The following is a 26,675-nucleotide window of genomic DNA, read 5'->3' as shown; positions in this document are numbered from 1 at the left end:
GTCAAAGCAGCTGGTGGGGATGGGAGGATTAAAAAAAGGGAGGCATTAGGAATGATAACGGGTTATTTTCTTGGCTGAAAATGACCCTCAATTGAAACGCTACAATTTATGAGGAAATAAAGATCTTCAAGCTGCTTCTCAGGGGGCAATGGGATGTCCCGTGCCAATGCGGCTGCAGCAGGGATGGGGGAGAAACTCTGCTCTGACCCAGGGCTGAAGGAAGAGTTTGGAAGGACAGCTGACCTGCTGTGGAGCTGGTGGGAATTTGACCCAGGAGATGTGTGGGTCCCAGGAGATGTGTGGGTCCCAGGAGAGAATGTGGGTGCCTGGCGAGGCAGGAATCCTGGGCAGAGAGAGCATCAGTCCCTGACTTTTAGAGCTGTGGATCCCAGGAAGGTTGTGGGACCCAGGAGAGATGTATCTCCACTGCTCCAGGGATCCCGAACCGTGCTGTGCCCCTGAACACAGAAGCAAAGCTGGCCCCCAGCTCTCTCACCTTTCATCCTGAAGTGATGGGGTGGCTGAAAAAAAAAAAACCACATTCCTTTTCCAGAGATCAAATCCTAGCCGAGCGCTGGGATCCCCTACCCCTGTGACCCCCTTCTGATCCTGGGGGGTGTCCCCAAAGCAAGGTGGGGGCTGTCCACCCCTGCCCCCCCCAAACCCCTCCCTTCCTCTCTCCCCGCCTGCCCCGGAGCTCTAGGGGGGCCGGAGGGGCAGGGCAAGGGTTAACCTACCTGCTCTGCCGTCCCCCTTGGCTCCACCTCGGAGAGCGAGGGGAGGGAAAAGCGCAAAAGAGTAGGGGAAACAAAAAAAAAAAAAACAAAAAAAAAAAGAGAGAAGAGGAGGAGACAGAGGGCAGAGAAGCGCCCGGACCGCGGGCAGCCCCGTCCCACTCCCAGCATGTTCCAGTGGTGAGTGCGGACCCTCTCCTGCTCCTCTCCATCCCCTCTCCTTCCCCTCTCCATCCCCTCTCCTTCCCCTCTCCATCCCCTCTCCATCCCCTCTCCAACCCCTCTCCAACCCCTCTCCATCCCCTCTCCATCCCCTCTCCAACCCCTCTCCAACCCCTCTCCAACCCCTCTCCAACCCCTCTCCATCCCCTCTCCTTCCCCTCTCCATCCCCTCTCCTTCCCCTCTCCATCCCCTCTCCATCCCCTCTCCATCCCCTCTCCTTCCCCTCTCCAACCTCTCTCCAACCCCTCTCCAACCCCTCTCCATCCCCTCTCCAACCCCTCTCTTTCCCCAGCTCCATCCCCTCTCCATCCCCTCTCCATCCCCTCTCCATCCCCTCTCCATCCCCTCTCCATCCCCTCTCCAACCCCTCTCCAACCCCTCTCCATCCCCTCTCCATCCCCTCTCCAACCCCTCTCTTTCCCCAGCTCCATCCCCTCTCCTTCCCCTCTCCTTCCCCTCTCCTTCCCCTCTCCTTCCCCTCTCCTTCCCCTCTCCATCCCCTCTCCATCCCCTCTCCATCCCCTCTCCATCCCCTCTCCATCCCCTCTCCATCCCCTCTCCATCCCCTCTCCTTCTCCACTGTCCCCGGGAGGGGGTGGCTGGAAAGGGCATCTTGGAGGCTGCGGGTGGGGAGGCGCCGTGTCCCCTGTGTGTCCCCAGCCCAGCGCTGCCCCCCGACCCTCGGGAAGGGCTCCCGGACTCCCCTCGCTCCATCCCGGGGCCGCGGGGCCAGACAAATCCGAATTCATAGATTTCCCTGGCCGATCAAAGAGGTTTTCATGCGGCTCAGAGGAGGCTGGGTGACTCTCGGGGCCCCCCCAGCATCACCCACCTCAAAGGCATCCCGCCCGCCTCTAATTTTGGGGGGGTGGTGGTTATATTTAACCTCTCAGGGAAGCTTTTCAGCTTTTCCTGGTGGGGAAAAGGAAAGCCGAGGAGCGGGTTGGGACCCTTTGGAAGCTCTCTCGATGAGGTCGGGGCAGCTGGTCCCAGTTAGCACCAGTAGGAGCCCAGTGGGAGTGGGTGCGGGGAGCTGCTGAGCCCAGAGGAGGATGCTGAGACACCCCTCCCAGCCTCACCTGCAGAACCACGGTTCTTAGGGTCTCCAGAGAGCGGGGCATTTATTTTTTTTCCCCCTAAAATACTTCCCTGCCGAAGGCATCACTGAGCGGATACAGGCTTGAAAGCGGATCTGCACATGATCATTACCCTTCTACCTCCCTCCATCCTTAGTTTGGTGTGGGAATCTCCCGCAGTTGTGGCTCAGGGTCCCCCCACTCCCTGCTAGTGCAGGGATGGGGATTTTTGTGGGGCAGAAGCAGCCACAGGCTCCCAGCTCCTGCTGGATCCAGTGGCACCTCTGTGGTCTGCAGAGCTGGACCAGCAGGAAAAATCCCAAATAGTTTTTTTGCACCAAGGGCAGCGTCTTCAGCCTGGGCTGAAATAAAAAGCAGTGACCCAAGGAGGGTAACGGGGTGAGCGGCTCCAGGCAGCTCCTGCCTCTGATGGGCAGAGCTTGCCAAGGGTGGGACCCGTCTGTGCCAGTTAGTGACAGCCCTACCTATGCAAATTGTTTAAAATTAGATCAGTAATTCCATGGCCATGACTGCTGGGAAAGCCCTGGCCATTCTTTGGGCTGGGTATTTTATCATGGGTTGTCCTTGGGGTGGTGGGAAGATGGGATGGGATGGGATGGTTGGACTCGATGATCCAGTGGGTCTCTTCCAACCTGGTTATTCTATGATTCTATGATTCTATGGGATGGGATGGGATGTGGGACAAGACAGAGGTGTCTGGATGGGGTTACACAGGGTTGACTGGGGTTATTTCTGCTGCAGTGCCAGGTATTGATAGGAGGTTTTAAACATAGTTGGGCTGTGCAGAAGTGAAAGTTGTATCAGACAAGGATTTCTAAGATAAACTCAGAGTTATGTGACCAGGGCCAGAGAGGGTTAAGGGAATGGTGAGATCTAATCAGAACTGCTCCCTCATCAGTCTCAGATGAGTGACCACATATAAAACCAGAGGGGAATATCTATCCATTTACCTGTAATTACTTATTTCCACCCTTGCTCTCACAGTCCACGCTAGGGATCACAGTTTTCGGAGAGTTTTCCCATGTTATAAACGTCGGGCTGAAAAGTTCTTTGTGCTTGAGGATGAAGCTGGAGACAGGAGCTCCTGATAACTCCTGTTTCCCCCGTTTCCCATTTGGATTCAGGGTAGCCGGAGTCACCAAGAGCAACGCTGTCCCCTGCCCTGGGGAGCTCGAGGGGCATCAGGTTGTCCCACCAGGCAGATACTGTGGTGCAGCCTGTGTCCCAAAACTCCAGCAGCTTCCCAGCAGTGCTGATCTCATTCTGATCTCCTGGGGCAAGGAGAGTTTCAAGGCTTGTTTTGTTTTGTCTTTTTTTTTTTTGGCTATTTGGAAATTACTTGGGTTAAACATTTCAGATTTCAGCCCCAAGCTCCTCCTTCTCTGGATTATCCCAAAGCGAAGGTGCCGTCTGCCTGGTAGAGATTATTTTGGATCTTTGTGGTTCTAATGGAGAGCAGGAGGCTGAGGGTTTTCTGTGATGGGGATCATCACGGCTTTCTGTGGCTGGAGATGGGGCTGCCCTCAGGAAACCATCAGGACAGGGGTGGGCACGTGGAGCCCAGCTGCTGCCCCTCATGCCAAGCGTCTCCCAAGGCAACGGGAGCGAGTCCGGAGGAGGAAATTACAGCTGTGCCAGCTGTGGAGGGGAGCTGGGTGCTCAGGGGCAACACGGTGCAGACGGGCAGAGCGGGCAGTTCCTCTCCTCCGCGGCAGCAGGGTGAGAAACCTGCCGATAACTGTGTGGAAAGACAAGTTGGGGGAGTATTTGGGGCATCAGTTATCTCTGGATGCAGCCTTCCCGCTGCCCCAAGGACCACGGAAGGGTCCCTGGCCAGCTCCAGGGTTTGTCCCATGAGCCAGCATCTTCCCCTGGCCACAGGTCACAGCAGTGGGGTGGGATGGCCCTAGAATGGAACCCTCAGTTCCTCTGGTCCCCCCGACACCCTGGACATGCAGATACCTGGTTTGCTACAGGCCAGGAAATTCTGCTGCCAGACTTGAGATCTGCAGGGGTTCCAATCCCCAGCAGAGCATCCTGCATCCACTGCCCTTGTCCTCATCACCGCAAAGCAAAGTGACAAGTCCCAGGAGAGGGCCAAAATGCCCAGCAGTGCCCCCAGAAATACTGGTTCCTGAGGCAGATGCAGGGTTAGGGACATGATTTCTTCACACGAGCTTGACGTTTGTCTCAAATAACAACTTTTTTTGTCCTGAGCTATCACTTTGAAATGAAATGGTGATGCTCATTTCTTGTTGACTCCTGTGGTCTTCCTGGCTCTGGTAATTCCATCATGTAACCTGTGACACCAGTCTAGGGCCACGGGCACTATATCTGTGTTTTGGAGCTAACGCTTCCATGGAAATGATAACTCCCTTCTGCTTTTTCCTAAACTGCAGATTTCAAAAGGCTGAAACAGGGGTTTCCCTTGGGACTCCCCTCTGAAACAGTTGCTTTGCTGGGGCTCTCATCCTGACTTCATCTCTCTCTCTCTCTGGACCCATTTTCCTTCTTTCCCATGTACCTTTTCCAGCTCTTTGCACAAATACAGGGTTACCAGATGACACTGCAACTGCACTGACCTTGTGCCTGTCGCAAGTGGGAAGAGCATGCATGGAGGTGTCCCACACCTCTTCCTCAATGCTGTTGCCCATAAAGAAGTGATAGGTCATAGGATAGGAGCATCCCATAAGCTCTCCAAGAGGTGGTTTTGTAGACAAGCCTCTTGCAGCCTGCAGTTTCACCTCCTTAACCCCCCCTGTCTCTTCCCTTTAGGAAGAAGACCATCTACAAAACTGTTTGCCTCTCCTTCTTGCTGGTGATCACGGTGATGGTGCTGCAGCGGGGAATGGCCCCCAGCCACTTTGCGCAGGACCAGCAGCACAAAGAGCTGCTCCCTCTGGAGCCCCTGAAAATGCAGAAGAGAAACGACGCCTTCTCCATCACCAGCACTTTCTGGAAGAGCAACAAAGAGAAAGGTCCTGTGAAGGAGGAGGAGGAGGAGAGCATGACGGCAAAGCAAGTGAAATCCTGGGACGTCACCACTACCAACTGCTCAGCCAACCAGAACTTCAGCAAGGTGGACTGGTTCAAAGGGCTGGAGCCCAACTTCCAGCAGTTCCTGCTCTATCGACACTGCCGCTACTTCCCCATGCTGATTAACCACCCAGAGAAATGCAGCGGGGACGTCTACCTGCTCATTGTGGTCAAGTCTATCATCACGCAGCACGACCGCCGCGAGGCTATCCGGAGGACCTGGGGCCAGGAGAAGGAGGTGAACGGCAAGAGGATCAGGACGCTGTTCTTGCTGGGCACGGCCTCCAAGGAGGAGGAGAGAGCCAACTACCAGAAACTGCTGGTTTACGAGAACCACATCTATGGGGACATCTTGCAGTGGGATTTCCTGGACAGCTTCTTCAACCTCACCCTCAAAGAGGTCCATTTCCTGAAGTGGCTGGACATCTACTGTGATAACGTCCGCTTCATCTTCAAAGGTGACGACGATGTCTTTGTGAGCCCCAGCAACATTCTGGAGTTTCTGGAGGACAAAGAGGAGGGAGAGGACCTCTTTGTAGGAGATGTCCTCTACAAGGCGAGGCCGATCCGGAAGAAGGAGAACAAGTACTACATCCCCAGTGCCCTCTACAACAAAAGCAACTACCCACCCTATGCGGGGGGTGGGGGCTTCATCATGGATGGGCCCCTGGCTAAAAGGCTGCACAAGACCTCGGAGACGCTGGAGCTGTACCCGATCGATGACGTCTTCCTAGGGATGTGCCTGGAAGTCCTTAAAGTATCACCTGTTGGGCACGAGGGCTTCAAAACTTTTGGCATCGTGAAGAACAAGAATAGCAAGATGAACAAGGAGCCGTGTTTTTTCCGGAGTATGTTGGTGGTTCATAAACTGCTGCCTCCAGAATTGCTCCAAATGTGGGACTTGGTCCATAGCAACTTGACATGCTCGCGAAAACTCAACGTCCTTTAGCTCAGTCTCTCTGGAGAGCTGGGACTGGAGGGGCTGGGACAACTGGTCCCTGCTCCGGGATGGGGTGAGTCTCTGCTGCTGGCACACGACTCCTTTGGGGGCATCTCCCTCTGGGGCGACGAAGGCAGAGACCCAGCGCTCGTGGGCAGGGTTTGCTATAGTGTTTGTTCCCGTACTGTAATGTTGTTGACTTATCTCCAGCTGGGTTGGGGGTTGCTGAAAAAGAAAAAGAAAAAAAAAAAACAAACCAAAACCAACAGCCAACAAATTAGCACAAAATGGAGAGAGAGCGCGAGCAAGAAGTGGGGCAGAGAGGTTTGTGCTCTTCTCTAGTTTCCACCTCAACTGGATCACGATGAACGGCAGGGTGGGGGGAGGCAAGGAGGGATGTGGCACAGGCATTTCTTTTGGAGATTTTCAGGGTCTATCCAGGGAAACCACTCCAAGAGAGGAGCAGTTTACAAGTGTGTGAGCCCCCATGACTGAAAAATCAAGGGGATTTTATATGTTATCTCAAATTTCTCTTCCATGCAAGGTTTGAATGACACCGAACCTGGACGCACTGGGTTCAGCCACTGCCCATGTCCTCTCTGTGTCCCCGCTCTGCAGCTAGGGAAAGGGGCTCTTCTCCGAGGCCAGACCTCGCCAGCCCCAGACCCCCACGTGCTGCTGGGTTTCAGGTCGGGGGATTGGGGTCTTTGTCCCCCCCAGACAGTCCCAGGTGACGGTAGCTCCCAGCACCAGCTCGGGCTGCGCTTGGCTGCTCAGCCCCTCTCCTAATCTCGCCGTGCATGCGTGCGTTCGGAGGAATGCACCCAGCCAAAATTCCTCAGGGATTTGTTCCTCCTGGCAGGAAAGGCATGAGGCAGGCTGCCCTTGCCCACGGCCAAGGAAGCAACGGAGAAACTTGGTCACCCCCCAGCTGGAGTGGCCCAGGGGTTCTAGGACCATCTAGGTCCTAGACATCTAGACATCTAGGACCTCAGTGCGGGTGCAGGTGGCTTGCTGTAGGGAGACCCTTTCTTTGCCATGGGGGGGTTGTGTTGGAGGGGGACAACAAAGCCCAGAGGTCTCCTGTGCGAGTTTTGCGATGAGCGCCACGCTCCAGGGCAGGCTGAAGAGCATCCGTGGAGCAAGGTCCCAGGGGACAAGGTGAAGGAGAGCTGGTGTATCACATCTTCTCAGGTTGTTGCAGAGTTTATTCTACAGGATGAAGCCCAGGAGCACAACAGGGAGTGGAGTCATGAGATACGACCCCTTTTTGGGGGCTGAAAGGGCCACTGGGGCTGTCAAGGGGAGCTTCGAGCCAGCTGCTGTGATAGGAAACCCCCGGACACAGAGAGACATGGGGCCACAGCTGCTCTCCAGCCATCGACCGCAGGCAGGAGCAAAGCCACAGGCATCTGCCAAGCCACGTGCGAGCACAGACACTGGCGTGGCAGCTCCCAGGCACCGGGGCTGCACACGCAGGTGTCTCTGGGAGCAGGGCTGGCATCCCCAGATGTCCCCATGCCACATCCCTGGCCCTGGCCACGCACCACGAAACGCAGGCACATGCGCGCTCACTCTCTCTCTCTCCCTCTCTGGTGCCAGACATTGAAAGGAAAAAATTTTGACTACCTCAAAGGTTCCCCTGTGCAGTGCCTTTTTTTTTTTTTCTTTCCTTTTCTTGATGTTTTTTGGAAATGGGCCCGTTTCATTTACTCCAACTCTGTATGTTCCCCAGGTTAGAAAATAAACAAAAAAAGGGATTAAACCAGCCAAAAAAAGGCATCCTCCAGCCAAGCCCCACCACTTCTCGGCAAATGCCCCTTGTCTGCTCAGACAAGCTGCAAATTTGAAGAGGAGGAAAAGAAAGAGCCCGTTGCCGCCCTGGGCTCAGCTGTTGGTACTGAGGCTGGGGGCAATTCTGTGAAATTTGATTTTGGATGCGCCCAGTGGCACCGAGTCTCTGGGACAAGGGCTGGCAGCGCAGGGCAGAGCCCTGAGGGTGTTTTGGCTGCTCCCGGGCTTTGGCAGGACACAACTCTCCTTCCTTTTCCCATCCCATCCCCTCCTTCCAACAAGAGCGAGTTCAGAAAGTTTCCAAATTGACACCTCTGTAATTTCTGTCTCATACAGTATGTCAGGCTGTGTATTTATCCTCCAGGCAGGGGCAGCTCTCGCTCTCCCTGGCAACGCATGCGGCGAGCCCGGGCTGCGCGCAGAAATCTCTCGGTGTTGCTCTTCACCTGGCACGACCTGTACAGAGAAACCTCGTAGATTTGGTGAATATTCCAGTTTCTCAATAAAAGTTAAAAGGAGAAGGAGAAGGCAAAAATAAACAAGCCCTCACCTTGTGTCACTGCTAGTGGGTTTCTGCTGGCTAAGACAGCCCAGCTAGTTGGGAAGGAAACTTGGTAATGGGCTAGAGGGGCAAATCCTCTTGCCTGGAGCAGGCAGCTGAGGGCTGTGCCTCCTTAGGGAGCCTGGCGTGGTGTTTATCCAGGGTCAGTGGATAATCTCTCTCCTCCATGCGTTCGTTCAGCTGCATTTCAAACCCAGCTAGACTCCAGCTTGTCCTGGCCCCCTGCAGCAGGGAGCTCCTCATCCTGACCTCTGCGAAGAGCCACTTGGGCAGGTTTGGGAACTCACCTGGTTTGTCCAACACCCCGAAGGAGCTCGCTGGCCCCATCGCCCTATCCACAGCAGGACCTTTATCCCCCAACAACCAAAGCATCATGACACGTCTGTGGATACACACGCCCCGGGGCAGCAGAGCAGAGCGAGCCACAGCTGCAGGGACAAAGCTGAAGCTGGCTGGGGTGAAGAGGAAGAAAGCCATGGATGAGCCTGTGTGTTCTCACCTCTCTTTGGGCACTGGGGGCTCGTTTTGGGGGCCGGTGCGGGGCTTGGCTGCTCAACACGGTGATGGGGAGCAGAGAGGTCAGTGAAGGGGACCAGGCTGGGCTTCCTCTGGCACCAGGTGAGGACAAAAGGCTGAGCAGATGCACCTGCGGCTACCCTCGCCCTTTCCCCCTGCAGGGCTCCACGAAGGGGGCTGGAGGGGAGGGGGAGGCTGCCCCCTGGCGGCTCGGCCCCGCGCTGCAGCCTCCGACCATTTGCCAGCGGGGCCCGGGGCCGGCTGCAAAATGGCTGATGATGCCCCAAGGCTCAGGGATGGGGAGACACACAACTCGCTCCTCCTCACGTTTCCTGCAAGAGCAGCCACAGTCCCTGCCAAGAAGCCCCTCTGCAGCTTCCCTGGAGGTAGAAGGCTGCTTTAAGGTCTCCCCACCTCTCTGAGCCTGTCCCTTGCAGGTGCTCCAGCCCTCAGATAATCTTCATGGCCTCCTCTGGACTCTACAGGTTGGTGTCGTTCCTATGTCGAGACTCCAGCGCTCCAGCTGAGCGTCTCACCAGAGCGGAGGGTCAGAACCACCCCCAGGACCTGCTGGTCCCACTGCTTGTGGAGCCACAATCACAGCCCGAGCTCCTTAAGGTCAGCAGGGACACAGGCAGTTGCCACTCGAGGCTCATAGAGCACTAGGGACAGTTACACAGCCCTTGCCACCAATACTGGCCCCGTTAAACAAGAACAGCAGCTGTCCCTGTGCTTTCTGCACCCACACACTGCAGTCACTCAAGAGCTGCAGTCGCCTCCCAGCTGCCACTGCAGGACACCAGCCAAGCAGCCGGCTGGAAAACAAGGCCAGCTGCTTCCGAGAGGGGCTTCCACCATGGTAGAAGCTCTCACCCCTGCCAAACCCCGAACCAGCCACAGGCAGGTGGTGTCAAAGCAGCAGGCAGCAACTCCTCCCAGCCCCTTTTCCATCTATTTGCTTCACACTTGGGGACAACTCAAAAGGAAATGCCTATACAGTGTGATGGAGGTGTAGGGCCCTGGCATAGATCAGATACACTCACTTCATTAAAAAAATTTGGCTAGCATGCAATGTCACTAATAAGAGATGGTTGTGGCCAGCACAGCCACCACGTTCCTCTCCCCTGGTCCTGGCTGCAAGCACGCAAAGCACAGGCCAACAGGGCTCAAGCAGAAGCAGGACAATGACTGCTGCCCCCCACCTCAATGACTTAAAGAGACGGAAGTTTTGAATCATAGAATCACCAGGTTGGAAAAGACCCACCGGAGCACTGAGTCCAACCATTCCTTGAGACACCGTTTCTCACAGCCCTGCTCCATGCAGCAGCAGAGAAGTAACATGAACCAGTTTAGGTCCTTTAATCTGTCCAAGACAGGGTGCTGAAGCACAACTGATAAAACATTCTGCATTTTTACAGCAAAAAATGCTACAGAAGTTTATAGGAAAAAAAATATTTTTGTACATGGGTAAAACATTATAAATTCAAGACAACTCACAGACAAGGGGGGAACTCCCACATCTATCGCTCGTTTTTTAAAAAGTTCGTTTGAATGGGCAAGCAGTCAAAATGGCTTGCTCTCTCTTCCTTGAAATGAAAATTGTTATCTTCCAAGTGGCTCACAGTACTGCTTTGCATCTTGGAATGTCCTCCGAAGGCTCCGCCAAGATAAAAGGAGAATAAAAACCCCCGGAGTCCTTTCAGATAGTCTCAGAGAGCAGGAGAAAGAAAAGGGGAAGTTTATTCAAACTTGATCTTCTTCCCTTGTGGCTTGTGATCTCCACCTCCTCCTCTGCCTCCTCGGAAGCCACCTCCTCCTCTCCCTAGAGAGAGAATTATTACAAGAAGCAAAAGTCACAGGTGTCCCTGCAAAGGCACCACCCACTTCCCTTCCAAACCCATCCCGATTCCCATCAAGCACGCTGTGGCAGCACATCATAATCCCAAGAATGGGTCTAGTTTAACCTCGGAGCACCCCCCTTAAGAAAGCAGCACTTGCTTCCTCTTACCTCCAAATCCACCTCTGCCACCACCTCTGCCACCAAATCCACCTCTTCCTCCTCGGCCACCTCCTCTGCCGCCACGACCACCAAATCCACCACCACGTTGAAAGTCACCCTTTGGCTTGGCAAAATCAAGGATCACTTTGTTTCCATCTATCTCTCCATCCTCCATGGCTTCTTTAGCTGCTTTGGCATCTTCTGGGGAGCTGAAGTCCACAAACCCAAACCTAGGAAGCGGGTTAACAGACACAGTGAAACTCAGTGAGCTGTAGCACCACCTACGGGTAATTCACGAGCAATCCCTTAGGAAACCAACCCTCGCACTTCCACAACCACACAGGGATCAGGACTGCATTACTTGTAGATCGGCACTGGCTAATGACAATCGATAGGGTAGCCCCATGGTGAGTTTGCCAGTACTGAGCAGTTAATATTCTTCTCGTGCGAATCCATAGGCTGCCACGGATTTGCTGGCAGGATGGAGCTCATTGAGAAGTGAGCGTGTGCTGCCTGCCACAAACCGACCCAGGGCTGTAAGCTTGTTCTCTGGGTCCAGAGAGTTTACTAGCTTCAAAGAATCACCCAAGTGGGCTCGAGAAATACCTTATGCTGCACAAAGCGGTTAGCGAGGCTCTCTGCAGCAACTAAGATAACCCCCTATGATGTTTAACATACCCTTTAGATGATCCAGTGTCTCTGTCTGTGACTATTCTAGCACTTATAGAGCCTTCAAATGATTCTCTTAATGTCTCCTCCGTGGTGTCCTCAGAAAGGCCTCTGACAAACAACGTTTTGCTTTGTTCTATGGAAAGAGAATTCATTCAGTGATTATTCTGTCTGAGCAAGGAAATCATCTGTTTCTTAACATCACATCCAGCTTGAGTTACTGGATTCTAAAACAGCTCACAGGGCCAAAAGGTTTGTGGTGAAGTTCTCTCCTTGAGAACGTTTTCAGGACTGCAGTTAGAACCCCACATTGAAGCATCTTCATCAGCCAATCCGATATTGTCAATGTTTTTGTTTTTTTTTTTTTTTTCTTTCTGAATGGATGCTTACATGTTGACAGAGGACACCCACTGCTGGATCAGCACTTGACTATCTAGAGGACTTCGGCAACGGTTTCATCAGCATTTCAGATAATCAGTCATCATATCCAGCACACTCACTTATGATACAAGTCTTTCACTCCATGGGCATGTTCCTTTTAGTTTTTTTTTTGAAAGCAGCTCTATGTTTGCATGAATAGTGCAGCCCTGCCACAGTCATTATAAGATCAAGCAATCAAACATGGAACACTTACGATTAAATCCTCCTCTTGCATTCATGTTCCCTTTCTGCCATGATGGTGAACTGAATTCCAGTCTGATTGCTCTGCCTTCAATCTCTGTGTTGTTACAGGAATTCAATGCCTCTTTGGCATCCTCAGCTGTGGGAAATTCTACAAACGCATACCTGTATGGAAAGGGAAGCCGTGGTGAGCCTGGCAGCACAAGGGATCTGCAGAAGCAAGATATTCGCAATGCCAACTCAGGAGTCAGGAGAAAGTGACTACATACCCCTTAGGCCTGCCCTGGTTGGTCTGTGGCACCTTGATGGAAGAAGCTTTCTTAAACAGTTCTTGCAGAGTTTCTTCTGAAGCAGCGTATGAGAGGTTGTTGACAATTAGGGTCTTTGACTCTCCACCTCCTGTGGAGAAAACTCAGTGCTGTAAGTGCAAGTTTGGAGAGGAGAGGAGAGCACTCTCACCCTCAAGGCACAAGATCCTCTCTTGGGTGAAAGCACAGTTGTTCCCTCCTCACCTCAAGGTAAGGCACAAGGCTAAGTGCAACACTGTTTTGGTCACCTAAACTAGTTATCTTCCCTAGTCCAAAACATGGAGCAGGGACACAAAATGCATGGGGGACAGACCACAAATTAGACACAAGGTCCCTTCCTGATATCTTACAGCCTCCCTGCAGTGCTTCAGCCTGCTCTCTCTCTCTAGCAGACTTTTGAAATCAGTGGATTTAAATCCTGAATGTCATTTGCATTCACTTCATTGGTCTGGAAAACATACCTTTTTGATGTTCTTGATTGCTCTTCTCACCAGTGAAGTCAATGACCATGGTACGACCATCAATCTCTGTGCCTTTCTTTTCCTCCAGAGCTTTATTTGCCTCAGCTTCTGTTTTAAATTCAATATAGGCCATCCTACAGCACAGAAAAGGACATAAGCAAATGCCTCCTTCCAGAAAGGACTAAGTTATCAGTAGGATGGAAAGGATGTGGAAGGAAAATGTTTCAAATTCAGCATTTTCAGTACGCCCAACACAGCAGGTCCCTTAAGGTAGCTTAAGGATACCAGCTTATCAAAATATGCAGAGTTTGAGGACCAGCAACACCCAACAGTTCTCTCAGCTACATACCCTTTGCTGTTCCCCTCCTTGTTCATTACTATCCGGATTTCTAGTGCATTTTCAAACACCTCTCTTATTTCATCTTCAGTTAAGCGGTAGGGCAGATTCTTCACAAAGAGTGTTCTAGCATCTCTTTCTGCAAAAAGAGAAAAGATACTTTCATGTTACCAACTAAAAATCCCTTCTCATCTACACTGCCAGGTCAGCAAGAACCAGAGTGAGTTGATCCAGCAGAAAACAACAATAAGCATTTGTATTTTCACGTGTTTTAACAGTTTTATGTCACTGTACTTCCCTTGAGGGCATCAAATCCAGAAAACAGGTCCTAAAGCTTCAGAAAGAGTCTCATTTCTCCTCAGACACCTCAATATGCACTTATTTCCAGATACACAATTCTAAATTTGCCTATCCCTATGTCAGCATTTGATGAGCTGTTTACGGTAAGAGGGCAAACCAGGAAGATCTGCCTAAAAGAGCAGGACTGTGGCCATCAGTAATACTGCAAGGATACCCTTAAGGCCTAATTATGACAACTCTTCTTTGATGCACACAGGTAGTCAAAGTGATGGGCTGTACCTTTCTTATTTTCTTTCATCGTTTCCTTGCTCTTTGCTTTTTCCAGTTTGATTTCCAAACCCATTAATTTCTTCCCATTCAGTTGGAGTGCTTTATCCAGGTCTTCAGCAGATGAAAAGTCTGCGTAGCCGAATCGCCTGAAAAAGAATAACCTTAAAATCTAACCTGATCTATCTCTAGTAGAACACAAGCAGAAACCCAAAACCACAGAGGGCCCCCACTGATCAAGTCAGAGGGTTAATAAAATAAGTTAACTTGCACAAATAACCAAAAACTCTGCACTGAATTGGCAGCTCTCCCTTCAGGGAGATGCTGTCTGAAAAAGCAGCAAGCCAGGAAGCAGTATTACACCCTTTATCAGTACTGTGCCTCTTCCAACTTCCACACACTATTGAGCAACTACCCCAGCATCTTGAAGCAAAGCAGTATCAGCAATTATACCTCTCAAAACAAGCCACTGCCAACTTCAAAGAAATAGGCAGCAAAAATTCTAGCTATTAACTCACTTGGAAGCACCGATTCTGACATCTAAAACTTCAATATTCTTCTTCCCAAAGAATTCTTTGATGCCAGCCTTCAGTTCTTCATACTCCTTCGTGGGAGTCAAATTTCCCAGGAACAGGGAGAAAGCTGAAGCGGGTCCTTTAAACAGAAAGATAATCCAGGTTGGGGATTTTTTTATAGTTTTAACTAACTTTAAAGTTAGAAGAACTCAAAGCCAGACTCCAGGCAACTTTAGCACATCAGTTTCTGCTCAAAAGTGACATCATACTTCAGTATTAAGTCCCTTATTATCATCATTTGTGCTGGGAAAAAACAACCACTCAGCATCCTGTCCCTTCACAGTTATGTGCCTCACCCAACAGCCTAATAACAGGCTACCAAACCAGCACCATTCGATGATCACACACCACCTACCGTCTGTTTTTTTTTTCTTGGCCTCCGGTGCACTTTTATTGGCCATTTCTTTCTTCCTCTTTCCAGGTGCTTCCTTGACAGGTTCTGTAATAGAGAACAAACGACACTGAAATAAAAATAAAAAACAACTTTTCCTGTACTGGATCAACACAGGAACACTAACCCTTATACCAGTCACACACAAGACCTTCTCTTGTCACTACAGCAACTGTTCCTCAGCCCAAAAGACAAGGATGATAGGACAAAACTTCTGCTCAGGCATCTTTCCTGTTATTACAGAGTTATAGTCTCAAAAACATTTAAACTCACTTTCATCCTCACTTTCCTCTTCGGCATCCTCTTCATCCTCCTCCTCTTCATCATCATCTTCATCATCCTCGTCCTCCTCATCTTCCTCATCTTCAGATTCTGCCTTGGCTTTCACTGGAGCAGCCTTTGCTGGAGTAGCTTTCTTCACTTGAACAGGTGTTGTGTCCATGGCTTCATCTTCAGACTCTGAAACAGGTTGGGGATAAGAGTTCAGACACGTTAATGAACACCTTAAGCCTTTTTTGAAACTCAGAAAAGATCTTGTGAAGTAAAACAGTGTTTTTCATGCCTCCTTAAGTTTGTATGCCCTCAGGAAAGAAGCTCTGTGTATTTGCAGCATTTACAGAAACTGTCTCTGCGCAAAAAACCCCAAACCAAACACCCAATACATATTCCCCAAGAACAAGCTTAACCAGCAACAGAAAAATGAACACCCATTCAGCCACACTGGATGGACACTAGTAGCCAACTAAGATCAGCTGGGCACTGAACGGAGACATGCACACATTCTGCATCACTCCAAAGAATCCATTAAGTTAACCCCCCGCTCCAACTCTCAGTAAGTGTTTATTAGTTTAACACCTTTGAATTGCTTTTAAAGATTTAAACAAAGCTTTCCTAAATCACACATACCATCATCATCATCATCTTCGTCCTCCTCATCATCATCCTCCTCTTCATCCTCAGATTCTTGCTTTGCTGGCACAACTGCAGGTTTTTTGGCTGGTACTGCTGCAGGCTTTTTGGCTGCAGGCTTCACAGGCACTGCTGGTTCCTCTTCCTCATCTGCACCAACAGTACAGCAGGTTTTTACCCACACCATAACCTTCAAATATCACTAGTAAAGTGCCAGCAAAGATGTCATCAAAGTTCAGGAAAGAACCATCAGGTAACTAGAATGCAGCTGCAGCCCAAGCTTCCCTCCAAACTTCACTGATTCCCCACTTTTCCTTCCTCACCACCTTTTAAGCAATGGAACCCCCTCCTGCAAGTACTACACCATACTAAACTCTAAATTACAAAGGTACTTCATTTCAGTTACTTGACTGGACCAACTTTAATGAATTTACACAAGGATGAAGACATATTTCAAAAGTAACTTACCAGAATCTTCTTCCTCTTCGTCGTCATCGTCGTCCTCCTCCTCATCATCATCTTCCTCGTCATCTTCATCCTCCTCCTCACTCTCTTGCTTCTTGGCATTCTTTCCATTTTTCGCTCCTTTGGTTAGGACAGGAGCCTTTTTAGGTGATGGAACAGCCTTTTTAGCTGGAGTAGCCACAGCCTTCTTGGCGGGGGTAACTGCCTTTTTTGCAGGAGTAGGTGCTTTCTTTGCAGGGGTAGCAGCCTTCTTGGCTGGCGTAACAGCTGCTTTTTGTGGTTTCTTCTGAGGGACCATCTGAAACACACACTGGTCTAAGACTCATGCTTGCCGTTTAAACTATTACTTTAACGTCAGGACAAAATAAATAGCAATTGCAGTCTGAAGGGTACCCTTCTGACAGACATAGTTTCTGCTGAACGACCTTAACTGCTTATTGGTTAAATCAATAAAGCTTAAACCCAGCTTTTTCATGATTTTCACAGACTACTTAGGAAACACCAAAGTAGCCCTAAATTCCCTGGTCCTTAAGCAAGACTAGCCATCTCTGGGGTATCATCCAGCAGCTAAAAGTTTTTAGCAAAGCATATTAGTTGTGTGCAATAAATCCCTTATTGCTGGTGCTGTACTGAAGCAATGAATCACCCACCTGCTTGCCAGCACTAGAAACAGCTTTAAGATCCCAGCAGTCCTTCCAAAACCTAGCAGCACAGTCTTAGCCATTAAGCTAGTTCTTTTGCTCACACCGCTTTCCTCCTTGGAATTCCTGTTTTTCTTTAAGCAGTTCCCTGACAGGTACTAACTGCTTATTGCCCATCCCACCACTCACTACGCACCCCCCCACGCCTGGCCCCACTCACCTCCTCTCCGCTGCTCTCCTCCAGCTCCGAGGACTCCTCTTCCTCGCTCTCCTCCACCTTTTTGGGGGGAGGCGCCATTTTTTTCTGTTTGACCTGGTTCTTGGGAGTCTGGAAGAGAAGAGAGAGAGAGAGCGCACGCCCTGAGGCTCCGGTCCCCGTCGGCTCGACCGCGTGGCGGCTCGGCTGGGAGGGAGGGAGGGAGGGAGGGGTGGCTGGTGTCCCCTCCGTGTCTGTCTGTCTGTCTGTCCGATCGCCGCTCGCACGTGCTTCCCCCCCTCCCGCCGCACCACGCGGCCGCCGAGGCCACGCCCCCTCCGCGCGGGCCGCGCGCGCGCCCCCGCTCCCCCTCTCTCCCTCACAGGCCGAGCCCCCCCCCCCCCCGCACCCCCATCCCCACCCTGGATTCCCCCCTCCATCTCCTCCCGACCCCCGCGGCCCCGGGCCCGCACCCGCTCCCACCCAGCCCGCGGCCCCTCCCCTCGCCGCCATCTTCACGGCGAGGCCTGCGAAGCGCGGCGAGGCCTGAGGAGGCGGCGGGAGAGCGGCCTGGCTCTCTCCTCTCCTCTCCCCCCACCCCCCACCTTCCTCCTCCCGCCATCGCCCCCTCCCCGCCCGCCCCGCCATGGCGCCGACCCTCTCGCTTCCCGCCCGGCGCTCCAGCGCGGCCCCGCCCGGCGCCCTCACCTTGGCGATCTTCACCATGATGGCGGCGGCGGCGCAGGGGCGGCGGCCGGGCTGCCTCCGGAGAGCGGCGGGCGGGCGGGGAGGGGAGGAGCGGAGCGGGGCCCGGGCGGCGGGTCGGGAGCGGCGGCGGCGGCGGCGGAGGACGCTGGCGACCCGGCCCGGGAGCGACACGAAAGAGCGAGCGCGCGCCCCTTCCGCTGCCTTGCCCTGCGCTTCGCCCCGCCCCCCGCGCCCCCGCCCCGGCCAATCGCCGCCCGCGCCGCGCGGCCCGGCCAATCGCAGCCGCCGCCCCCCGGGCCCTCCCGCCAATCGCCGCCGCGGGGACAGCGGCCGATGGCAGAGCGCCTTACGGCCGAAAGGGGGCGCCCGCCCGGGGGCGATCGGCCGCAGCCAATGGGAGGGCGGCGGGGCTGGTGGGGGTGGGGTGGGGGCGGGGCCCGGGCCGCGGCAGAGCACGTGGCGAGCGGCGGGACACGTGGTGCGGCCGGAGAGAGGACCGGGGGGGGGCCGCGGCCGGGGCGGAGGGTTCCGGGTGTCCTGGAGGGGCCCGGGTGGGGGGTCCTGGGTGTCCCGGGGCTGGGGTGCCAGGCTGGGAGAGCTGGGGGTGTTTAGCCTGGAGAAGAGGAGGCTGAGGGGAGACCTCATTGCTCTCTATAACTCCCTGAAAGGAGGTTGTGGAGAGGAGGGAGCTGGGCTCTTCTCCCAAGTGACAGGGGACAGGACGAGAGGGAATGGCCTCAAGCTCTGCCAGGGGAGGTTCAGGCTGGACATCAGGGAAAAATATTTCACAGAAAGGGTCATTGGGCACTGGCAGAGGCTGCCCAGGGAGGGGGTTGATTCACCTTCCCTGGAGGGGTTTAAGGGACGGGTGGATGAGGTGCTGAGGGACATGGGTTAGTGATTGATGGGAATGGTTGGACTCGATGATCCAGTGGGTCTTTTCCAACCAGGTGATTCTGTGCGCAGCGCTGGCTTTCCAGGCTGGCCATGCGGTGGCTCTGGGGGTGGAACTCGGCCTGAGCGCAGGACACTTTCACCTCTTCCTTTGGCCTCGGTGAAGGATGGGGCTGGAGGGTCCCCAGCGCTGCCTCTGCCACCCCCCTCTGCTGCTCCCGGCAGGCACTGAGCCCCCCTGGGCAGCCTGAGGCACCCCAGGAGCTTAGGGGGTGTAGGGGGATGCAGCTGCTGCCCTTTGGTGGCTCAGGAGCCAGGGAGCAAAAAGGCACAACACTGGGGAAAAAATAAGGCTGCATGCTTGATGAAAGCTTTTTATTTCATTCACTGAAAGAAGATGCTGGCTTTCTCCCTGTGGGGTTTTGCCCCAGTGGCTATAAAGCTGCGGTAGGAGTGACCCCAGGGGAGCATACAGCACCCCTGTTTGACTTGCCAGGCTGCTGGTAGAGCCGATGTTCCCCAATGACCTGAATGGCTCCTGCTGGGCTTCCCTGCTGCTGTACGGGCCTTCTCTACAATTAACTGAAAGGAGGTTGTGGAGAGGAGGGAGCTGGGCTCTTCTCCCAAGTGGCAGGGGACAGGACGAGAGGGAATGGCCTCAAGCTCCATCAGGGGAGGTTCAGGCTGGACATTAGGAAAAAATATTTAATGGAAAGGGTCATTGGGCACTGGCAGAGGCTGCCCAGGGAGGGGGTTGAGTCACCTTCCCTGGAGGGGTTTAAGGGACAAGTGGACAAGGTGCTGAGGGACATGGTTTAGCGATTGATGGGAGTGGTTGGACTAGATGATGCAGTGGGTCCTTTCCAACCTAGTGATTCTATGATTCCCACTTCAAGCTGGGCATCCAGCCATCTCCTGGGGGCTCCTGACTTAAGCACAAGAGACCTTAACAGTTTGTCTTTCCATGATGTGCATAAGACAAGTCCCTAACTTGGGGAACATGAGATCCTAGGGAGCCCTTAATTAAAATGTACAGACTCCAAATGAGTGCAGGGCCTTGATGTCCTTGAGGAGACGTCCCCAGGTTGTTTGCTGCCACCTGAATGCAGGGGACACTGTATGGGTGAGGCAAGAGACCCAGCTACTAGGCTGTCCTAGTGCCTCTTCAGCTGTGCGAAGGGAGGCAGCTTCCAGGCAGGCAGAGCCATGGCAGCAGGCGCTGGCCCAGAGAGGTGATGGGATCAGCCTCTCCAGGAGATAAGGCAGCCTGTGGAAAGATTGCCACCATCAGCCAGTATGGGGAGGGAGAGTGCTGGGACAGAGGGGGACACTGCCCATGTCTCAGCCCTTGTCATGCCTGCAGGGAGATGGGAAACCCACCTGGGACCCCCTTGTGCAGGTCAGCTGGACTCCACATGTGGAACAGCAACGCCTGGCTCGGGTTCCATTGCATTCTGCAGGAGTGCCTGAGTTCCCAGGGGAAGCAGCAACACAGACTTGGGGTAGCCTGTGGGGATGCTCAGGAGGTTGTAGAGAGGAGGGTGCTGGCCTCTTCTCCCAAGTGACAGGGGACAGGACGAGAGGGAATGGCCTCAAGCTCCTCCAGGGGAGGTTCAGGCTGGACCTTAGGAAAAAATTTTTCACAGAAAGGGTCATTGGTCCCTGGCAGAGGCTGCGCAGGGAGGGGGTTGAGTCACCTTCCCTGGAGGGGTTTAAGGCACGGGTGGACGAGGTGCTGAGGGACATGGGTTAGTGATTGATGGGAATGGTTGGACTCGATGATCTGGTGGGTCTCTTCCAACCTGGTTATTCTATGATTCTATGATGCGAGGTGGTGGAGGTAGAGGCCTGGCAGGAATTTATCTGAAGCAAGAGCTAATTGTTCCTCCCTCCTTAGTGTGTCTGCATGCGGTGTGACAAAATCCCGTATTAGCAGTGTGTACAGCTCTGATGGCGGTGCTGGGGCTGGCCTTGGTTCCTTTCTGTGCTGCGGGAGAGCTGGTTTGCCAGCAGAAAGGGGCAGCTGTTGCTTTAGCTTTGGTAGCTGGGACACTGCATGTGTCTAGTAACACAGTGTCAGTGGTGGGATCAGCAAAGGGTTGGGCTCGCAGCTGGCCAGCCTCAGCTCCCAGCTCTGGCAGGAGCTATCTTGGTACGGCCTGTGCTCCATCTCTTCTCCAGCAGCTTGCTCCGGTGCTGCCGGGTTGTCCTTGGCACTGGCGTCTCTGAGACGGGATGCTGGCAACTAGCCTGGGTTGTTCCCTCTATTTCGCTTGTGGTCAGGACCTCTGGGCAGCACCGGCACTGGGCAGGAGATGCCAGAGCAGCAGCAAAGCCAGCCTTTTTCTGGGAAGACATCACGTTGCAAGGCTGTCCCAGCAGCACAGCCCAGCCCAGCCCAGCTCCTCTGCAGGCACTACCAGAAATTTCAGGGTCAAGGGAAGCTTGCAGAGCACCATCGGAGAGGAGTAATTTTACCAAAAGAGCAGGTTTAACAGCTCTGTGAAGTAAGTGGATTTTTGGAGCTTTTATGGCTGTATCTTGTTGTAGCATGCCTGCAGCTTGGGAGCATTGATCTAATTCCACAGCTAAAGGGAATTTAGCTGGTTTAATGGAGACCCCAGGAGGGATTTGGCAAGGATTCACTGTTTCTGGCACAGCAGAGACTCGTCCCCTACTCTTCTGCCCAGCCTGGCAATGCTGGGGACACCTTGCCCGGCTGCTGCTGCCAGGACTGCAAGGCAAATGAGGGTCTCCAAAAGCCAGCGAACATAGGTGCCCAGCCTGGGGTGGGGGGACACCCCCATAGGGACCATAGGTGAGGGGAGTGCATGTCCCTAAACCTCCTGCTCAGCCCGTGCCTGGTCGTGGGGATGTGTTTCCACTAGATGGTGACAAAAAGCAGCAATGCCCATCCCAAGTGGGTCTCCAAACCAGCTCCGGGGGCAGCTGAGCAGGACCTCCTGCCACATCTCACCTGGGAGATCTTGGGACACAAGAGAGACTGAGATGAGCCTTGTATCTGAAACCCAGCAGATATAAGCAACAGCCAAGAACTGTTGGGAAAGGGAAGGTTTTACCTGTGGCTTATGCTGGCATCTGCTGCCAGAAAACCATCGGGGACCTCCAACCAAACCCCCCATGGGTGTTCAGGGAGCAGGGGGGGAGATTAGCTAGAAAAGCCATCAAATGTGGCCCCATGTTCCCTAGCCCAGCCTTGCTTTCCTGGTATCACAGCTCACCTGCTTCATGGTCCGAGTGGTGGCCTGGCAAAGGTGACGGTCTAGGTGCTGTTTAAAACTTCTTGAGCATCCCCACCTCCCACCTGCAAAGCCCCCTCCACTAACCGTGGTGCCCACCTCACCCCTGCCGTTCACCTGGTGCCAGCCAGAGCCACCCCAGCAGCTGATGGATGGTGACCCAGCAGGGCCAGACACACAGCACTTGTCCTCTGTCTTTCCAACCACACAGTTCACTTCAGATACCTGACAGGTGGAGAAAACTCTTCCCCAGGTCCTGATTAATGCAGGGCATCAAATGAGACAGGCCTGTGTGGTACCCTAATTAAGTCTTTTCTTTATTACCTACCTGGGTGTGCCAAGAGAAGAGCCCTTGAGGATGAAGGCTTGCTGTGACACAGGGCTTGCTGTGACAAATGGCATTTAATTCAAGTGGCTGCACGCACACCAGCTCATGTTCTGTGCCTTGAAATAGAGAGTGTGGGACAGAGTGGGCTGTGGGGATGCTCCTCAACTCTACTCTGGTGAGACCACGCCTGGAATACTGTGTCCAGCGCTGGAGCCTTCAGCACAGGAAAGATATGGACCTGTTGTAGCGGGTCCAGAGGATGGCCACAAAAATGATCAAACTCCTGGAACACCTTCTGTGTGAAGAGGGGCTGAGACAGCTGAAGTTGTTCAGCTTGGAGAAGAGAAGACTCCAAGGAGACCTCATTGCAGCCTCTTGGTACTTAAAGGAGGCTTGTAAGAAAGATGGGGAAAAACTTTTTAGCAGGGCCTGTAGAACAAGGGGTAGTGGTTTTAAACCAAAGGAGGAGAAGTTTAGACTAGATATTAGGAAGAATTTTTTTATGCTGAGGGTGGTGAAACAGTGGAACAGGCTGCCCAGAGAGGTGGTAGATACCCCATCTCTGGAAACACTTCAGGTCAGGTTGGATGGGGCTCTGAGCAATCTGGTCTAGTTGAAGATATCCCTTCTCATTGCAGAGGGTTGGACTAGATGACCTTGATGGTCCCTTCCAACTCAAACCATGTCTCTTCTGGCAGCCCCGTTCCTCTCCCTGACAGCCCTTACCTGGAGCTGGCAGCTGGACCTTGGCACCTGCCTGCATGCCCCCAGAAAGCCCAGGCAGCCACCCAGAGCCTCCAGGACAGGTGGGATTCCCGTCTGGCTCTGCTCAGCAGAAGGAACAAGTTAAGCCTTGGAAAAAATGGTGCAAGGAAGAGAAGTGGGACTGAAACAAAGAGGACTTGAATTAGGCGTAAGATAAAGAAAACAGGCTAGGAAGATGTGGAACAAGTCGGGTGGTGAGAGAGGAGCTTGGGAGCATCAGGATGGAAAAAGTCAGTGAGATGGGAACAGGGAGGTGTTTTGCAGCCATACATGCAAATGCCTTTATAACCCATGGGGAAGCCAACCTGGGGGAAAGTTGCAGGTGATCCCAGCTCAGCAATCTCAGACCAGCAGCCAGCTCGTGTCACAATCCCATGCAACTGCACATCTGCCTGTGTTGCCCTGCAGCACTGGTGAGGGCTTCTGTGGAGACAGCCCGGAGTGGAGAGCTCCTCTTTGCACAAGGCATTTCTGTGCCTCCTATAGAATCATAGAATCACCAAGTTGGAAAAGACCCACCCCAAAGCCAGGGCAAGAGGGAACGTTATCCATTCAAGCTGCAGATCCCCAGGGATGACTCAAGAGATTGAAGTGAAATATCTGCAAACTGCTTGGCCCTTGGCACAAGCCCGTGGTGCAGTGACCGGGGGGTTTGCCCCAGCTCATTCACATTTTACCTGCTGGAAGCTCCTCTGCTTACAGACTTATGGCCTCAAGCTCTGCCAGGGGAGATTTAGGCTGGACATTAGGAAAAAATTCTTCACAGAAAGGGTCACTGGGCACTGGCAGAGGCTGCCCAGGGAGGGGGTTGAGTCCCCTTCCCTGGAGGGGTTTAAGGGACGGGTGGACGAGGTGCTAAGGGACATGGTTTAGTGTTTGATAGGAATGGTTGGACTAGATGATCTGGTGGGTCTCTTCCAACCTGGTTATTCTATGATTCTATGACTTGGTCTAATTCCATTTCACAGTAGCTCCTGGGCATGTGGCCAGCAGAAGGCAGACACTCTGCCTGAAATAAACCCAAACCAGGGGAATTTTGTTTTTCTTTTTCCTTCTCAAATAAAAAAAAATTGATTCTTTGTTGAGGCCAAGCTGGAAAAGCGGGAGTCTCCCTCCAATCTCCCTTTTTGGGGTTTGTATCTGAGCCAGGGGGTGAGCTCAGCCCTGCCTTGTGAACTGCATGTGAGCAAAGTGGCACGGTGACTCTGGGGCTTCTCCATATCTTTACTTCTAAAACCAGGACAGGGCTAAGTGTCACTGGGGAGAGCAGACCCGCAGCGCGCTGCTGCTCCTGGGGATCCCTTATGTCTCCCAGGCACACGCATACACCTGTCTCCCCAGTGTAACTCGTCCCAACCTCTTCCAGGAGAGCCAGCAGGTACCTGTCAGCAGAGCCAAGTTGAAACTACCCTCAGAAACAGGAATTGGCGCTGGTGGAAAGCATGCTGGGTGGCTTCTTTATCTTAGTGGGAAATGAGCTGCTGTTTTCTTTGGGAGCTGCTCTGCTGCTTTGTCCCAGCAGAAGTTGCTCACCGCCCCATCCATGAGGTTTGCAATGCTCCTGCCCCAGCTTGTCAGCGTGAAGAACCAGCCGAAGAGCTTTCGTGCTTGCATCAGGAGGTCCAGCCATGAGCTGTGCTTTCTGGAGAGGGTCACTTTGCATTTGAGTGTACCTGCAGAACTCGAGTGACCCAGGCTGGCATTGAGCTGTACAGACTGCCTGAGAACCCACGGAACGTCAGAGCTTGGGAGTCACCAGCACGGCACCCGGGGTGCTGAGTCCACCCACCTTTCATCCTCCGTTTGCCCCAGCCTCCCCTCCTTGGCGAGCTCTTTAACCAAAGGAGGTTAAAAATAAAGGCTGAAAGTACTTCCCCAGCCCACTCTCAAGCTGTTTGTCCCTAGTCGCAGCAGCACACGGGGCTGTTCCGCCTACCAGCTCTTGCTGTGGAAATTCCCACTGTCAGGGTGCAAGTTAAAACCACTGGTTACAATCTTCCTATGGTTGTAGTTAAAAATAAAACTTGGAGCAATAATTTTCCCACTGTTGATGTTGTCAGACTCAAAATCTTGTCCTGAATGACCCAGTAGAGTCTCATTAAGCCAAGCAAGTGCGTGATCATGATGTCTGCATCCTGAGAAAGAGGTGAGAACATGTGTCTTGGGGAAAAGTCTTCTCCTTCCTATCCCTTACAAGCCATCAGCTCGTCTCCGGGCTCATGAAGGAGCAAAGGAAGCTTAAAGCAGGCTGGAAATTATGCTGCAGCTCTCCTGCTCACTTTTAATTGTAGAGCAAAGAAAGAAATCCATTAATTCAGCCCACTGGGTAATTAAATACTTAATGCTATTGGCTATAAAGACATTATGGTTCAGCAGCCCAACACTGATGCATTAATAATCACTCTTATCATGGCAAGGAAGGGGCACAAGCTGCTCCTGAGGCACATGATAGTTACGTGGGATGGGAGCTTGCAGTGAAAAAATCTTAGGAGTTGAATTAGTGCTGTGACAACCTGCAAGGAGTGAGAGCCTCTCCTGGTGAGCTTGGGTTCTGAGAAGAGCTAGAAGTACCATGGAGGGGGCAGGCAGCTCCTACTCCACAGAAGCCCCCCCGGCCATGAGAAGGATGAGCAGTGGGGGTGGGGATCTGGGCTCCAAGCACCAGTGCTGCTCCAGGCACGTCTCTGGGATGTTGTCAGCCATGGGATCGGGAAGATAAATCCGGTCAGAGCAAGCCTTTTGTAACAAGCCACCAGCACGGGCATGAGCAGGGTCTGCCCACCTCCGACCAGCCTTTTTATGTCCAATAATCAGCCGGCTGCGTTAGCATCAGTATGATCCAGATGATGGGGAGCACAGGGCGGAGCCTGCACACCACCTGGGATTAACTGCATCAGAATGTGGCCAAGGGAGCACTACTTCAAACCAGAATCATAGAATCACCAGGTTGGCAGAGACCCACCAGATCATTGAGTCCAACCATTCCCATCAGTCACTAACCCATGTCCCTCAGCACCTCGTCCACCCGTCCCTTAAACCCCTCCAGAGAAGGTGACTCAACCCCCTCCCTGGGCAGCCTCTGCCAGTGCCCAATGACCCTTTCTGTGAAAGGTTTTTTCCTAATGTCCAGCCTGAACCTCCCCTGGTGGAGCTTGAGGCCATTCCCTCTCGTCCTGTCCCCCGTCACTTGGGAGAAGAGCCCAGCTCCCTCCTCTCCACAACCTCCTTTCAGGTAGTTGCAGAGAGCAATGAGGTCTCCCCTCAGCCTCCTCTTCTCCAGGCTAAACACCCCCAGGGCCCTCAGGCTTGTTCTCCAGCCCCTTCCCCAGCTTTGTTGCTCTTCTCCGGACTCGCTCCAGAGCCTCAACATCCTTCTTGTGGTGAGGGGCCCAGAACTGAACACAGGATTCAAGGAGCGGTCTCCCCAGTGCCGAGTCCAGAGGGAGAAGAACCTCCCTGGACCTGCTGGTCACACCGTTTCTGATCCAAGCCAAGATGCCATTGGCCTTCTTGGCCACCTGGGCCACTGCTGGCTCATGGTCAGTCAGCTGTCAACCAACACCCCCAGGACGTTGCAAATGTCCCATGGCCAGGCAGGCTGGGTATGTTTCATTCAAAGAAGTTGTAGGAAGGAAGGACCTGCAGCAGCATGGGGAGAGGGAACCCTTCTCAAGACCAA

At 53.1% G+C, this 26,675-nt stretch overlaps 2 protein-coding genes and 2 non-coding genes across 5 annotated transcripts; 1 reads left to right on the top strand and 3 right to left on the bottom strand.

The window, feature by feature from the left end:
- Positions 1-844: 844 nt before the first annotated feature.
- Positions 845-6,998, top strand: B3GNT7 (UDP-GlcNAc:betaGal beta-1,3-N-acetylglucosaminyltransferase 7). The gene is made up of 2 exons (XM_069865119.1): positions 845-914; positions 4,830-6,998. The coding sequence occupies exons 1-2, from the start codon at positions 904-906 to the stop codon at positions 6,037-6,039; spliced, it is 1,221 nt and encodes a 406-aa protein (XP_069721220.1). The 5' UTR covers positions 845-903; the 3' UTR covers positions 6,040-6,998.
- A 3,247-nt stretch (positions 6,999-10,245) lies between these two features.
- NCL (nucleolin) lies at positions 10,246-17,880 on the bottom strand. Of its 2 annotated transcripts, none has more exons than XM_069864548.1 (15): positions 17,750-17,880; positions 17,066-17,173; positions 16,208-16,502; positions 15,731-15,889; positions 15,104-15,280; positions 14,795-14,878; positions 14,383-14,518; positions 13,877-14,013; positions 13,310-13,436; positions 12,961-13,094; positions 12,461-12,590; positions 12,205-12,356; positions 11,580-11,706; positions 10,911-11,131; positions 10,246-10,724 (listed from the first exon to the last, which is right to left on the bottom strand). In XM_069864548.1, exons 1-15 carry the CDS (start codon positions 17,765-17,767, stop codon positions 10,642-10,644), a joined length of 2,088 nt encoding a protein of 695 aa, XP_069720649.1. In that variant the 5' UTR covers positions 17,768-17,880; the 3' UTR covers positions 10,246-10,641. The 2 variants fall into 2 exon arrangements, with proteins under 2 accessions (XP_069720649.1, XP_069720648.1); XM_069864547.1 differs by having other exon boundaries at positions 15,104-15,289; positions 15,737-15,889.
- Positions 11,984-12,060, bottom strand: LOC138724980 (small nucleolar RNA SNORD20). The gene has a single exon (XR_011338162.1). It is a non-coding gene; the product is annotated as a small nucleolar RNA SNORD20 (small nucleolar RNA).
- On the bottom strand, positions 14,615-14,684 carry LOC138724979 (small nucleolar RNA SNORD82). Its single transcript, XR_011338161.1, has one exon. It is a non-coding gene; the product is annotated as a small nucleolar RNA SNORD82 (small nucleolar RNA).
- Positions 17,881-26,675: the final 8,795 nt, after the last annotated feature.

This window comes from Phaenicophaeus curvirostris, chromosome 10, assembly GCF_032191515.1.
Source record: "Phaenicophaeus curvirostris isolate KB17595 chromosome 10, BPBGC_Pcur_1.0, whole genome shotgun sequence".
NCBI classification, from domain to species: domain Eukaryota; kingdom Metazoa; phylum Chordata; class Aves; order Cuculiformes; family Cuculidae; genus Phaenicophaeus; species Phaenicophaeus curvirostris.
Note: the sequence above shows the minus strand (reverse complement) of the source record. Positions and strands in the feature narration are given on the sequence as shown.

Bases quoted from the DNA above. Each gene is read 5' to 3' on its own strand.
- NCL (XM_069864547.1), bottom strand. The intron at 15,290-15,736 runs GTATGTGTGATT...AACCTGTTTCAG, and splicing joins CGAAGATGATGATGATGATG to AGTCTGAAGATGAAGCCATG. The intron at 14,879-15,103 runs GTGAGTTTAAAT...TCTCTATTACAG, and splicing joins AGAGGAAAGTGAGGATGAAA to AACCTGTCAAGGAAGCACCT.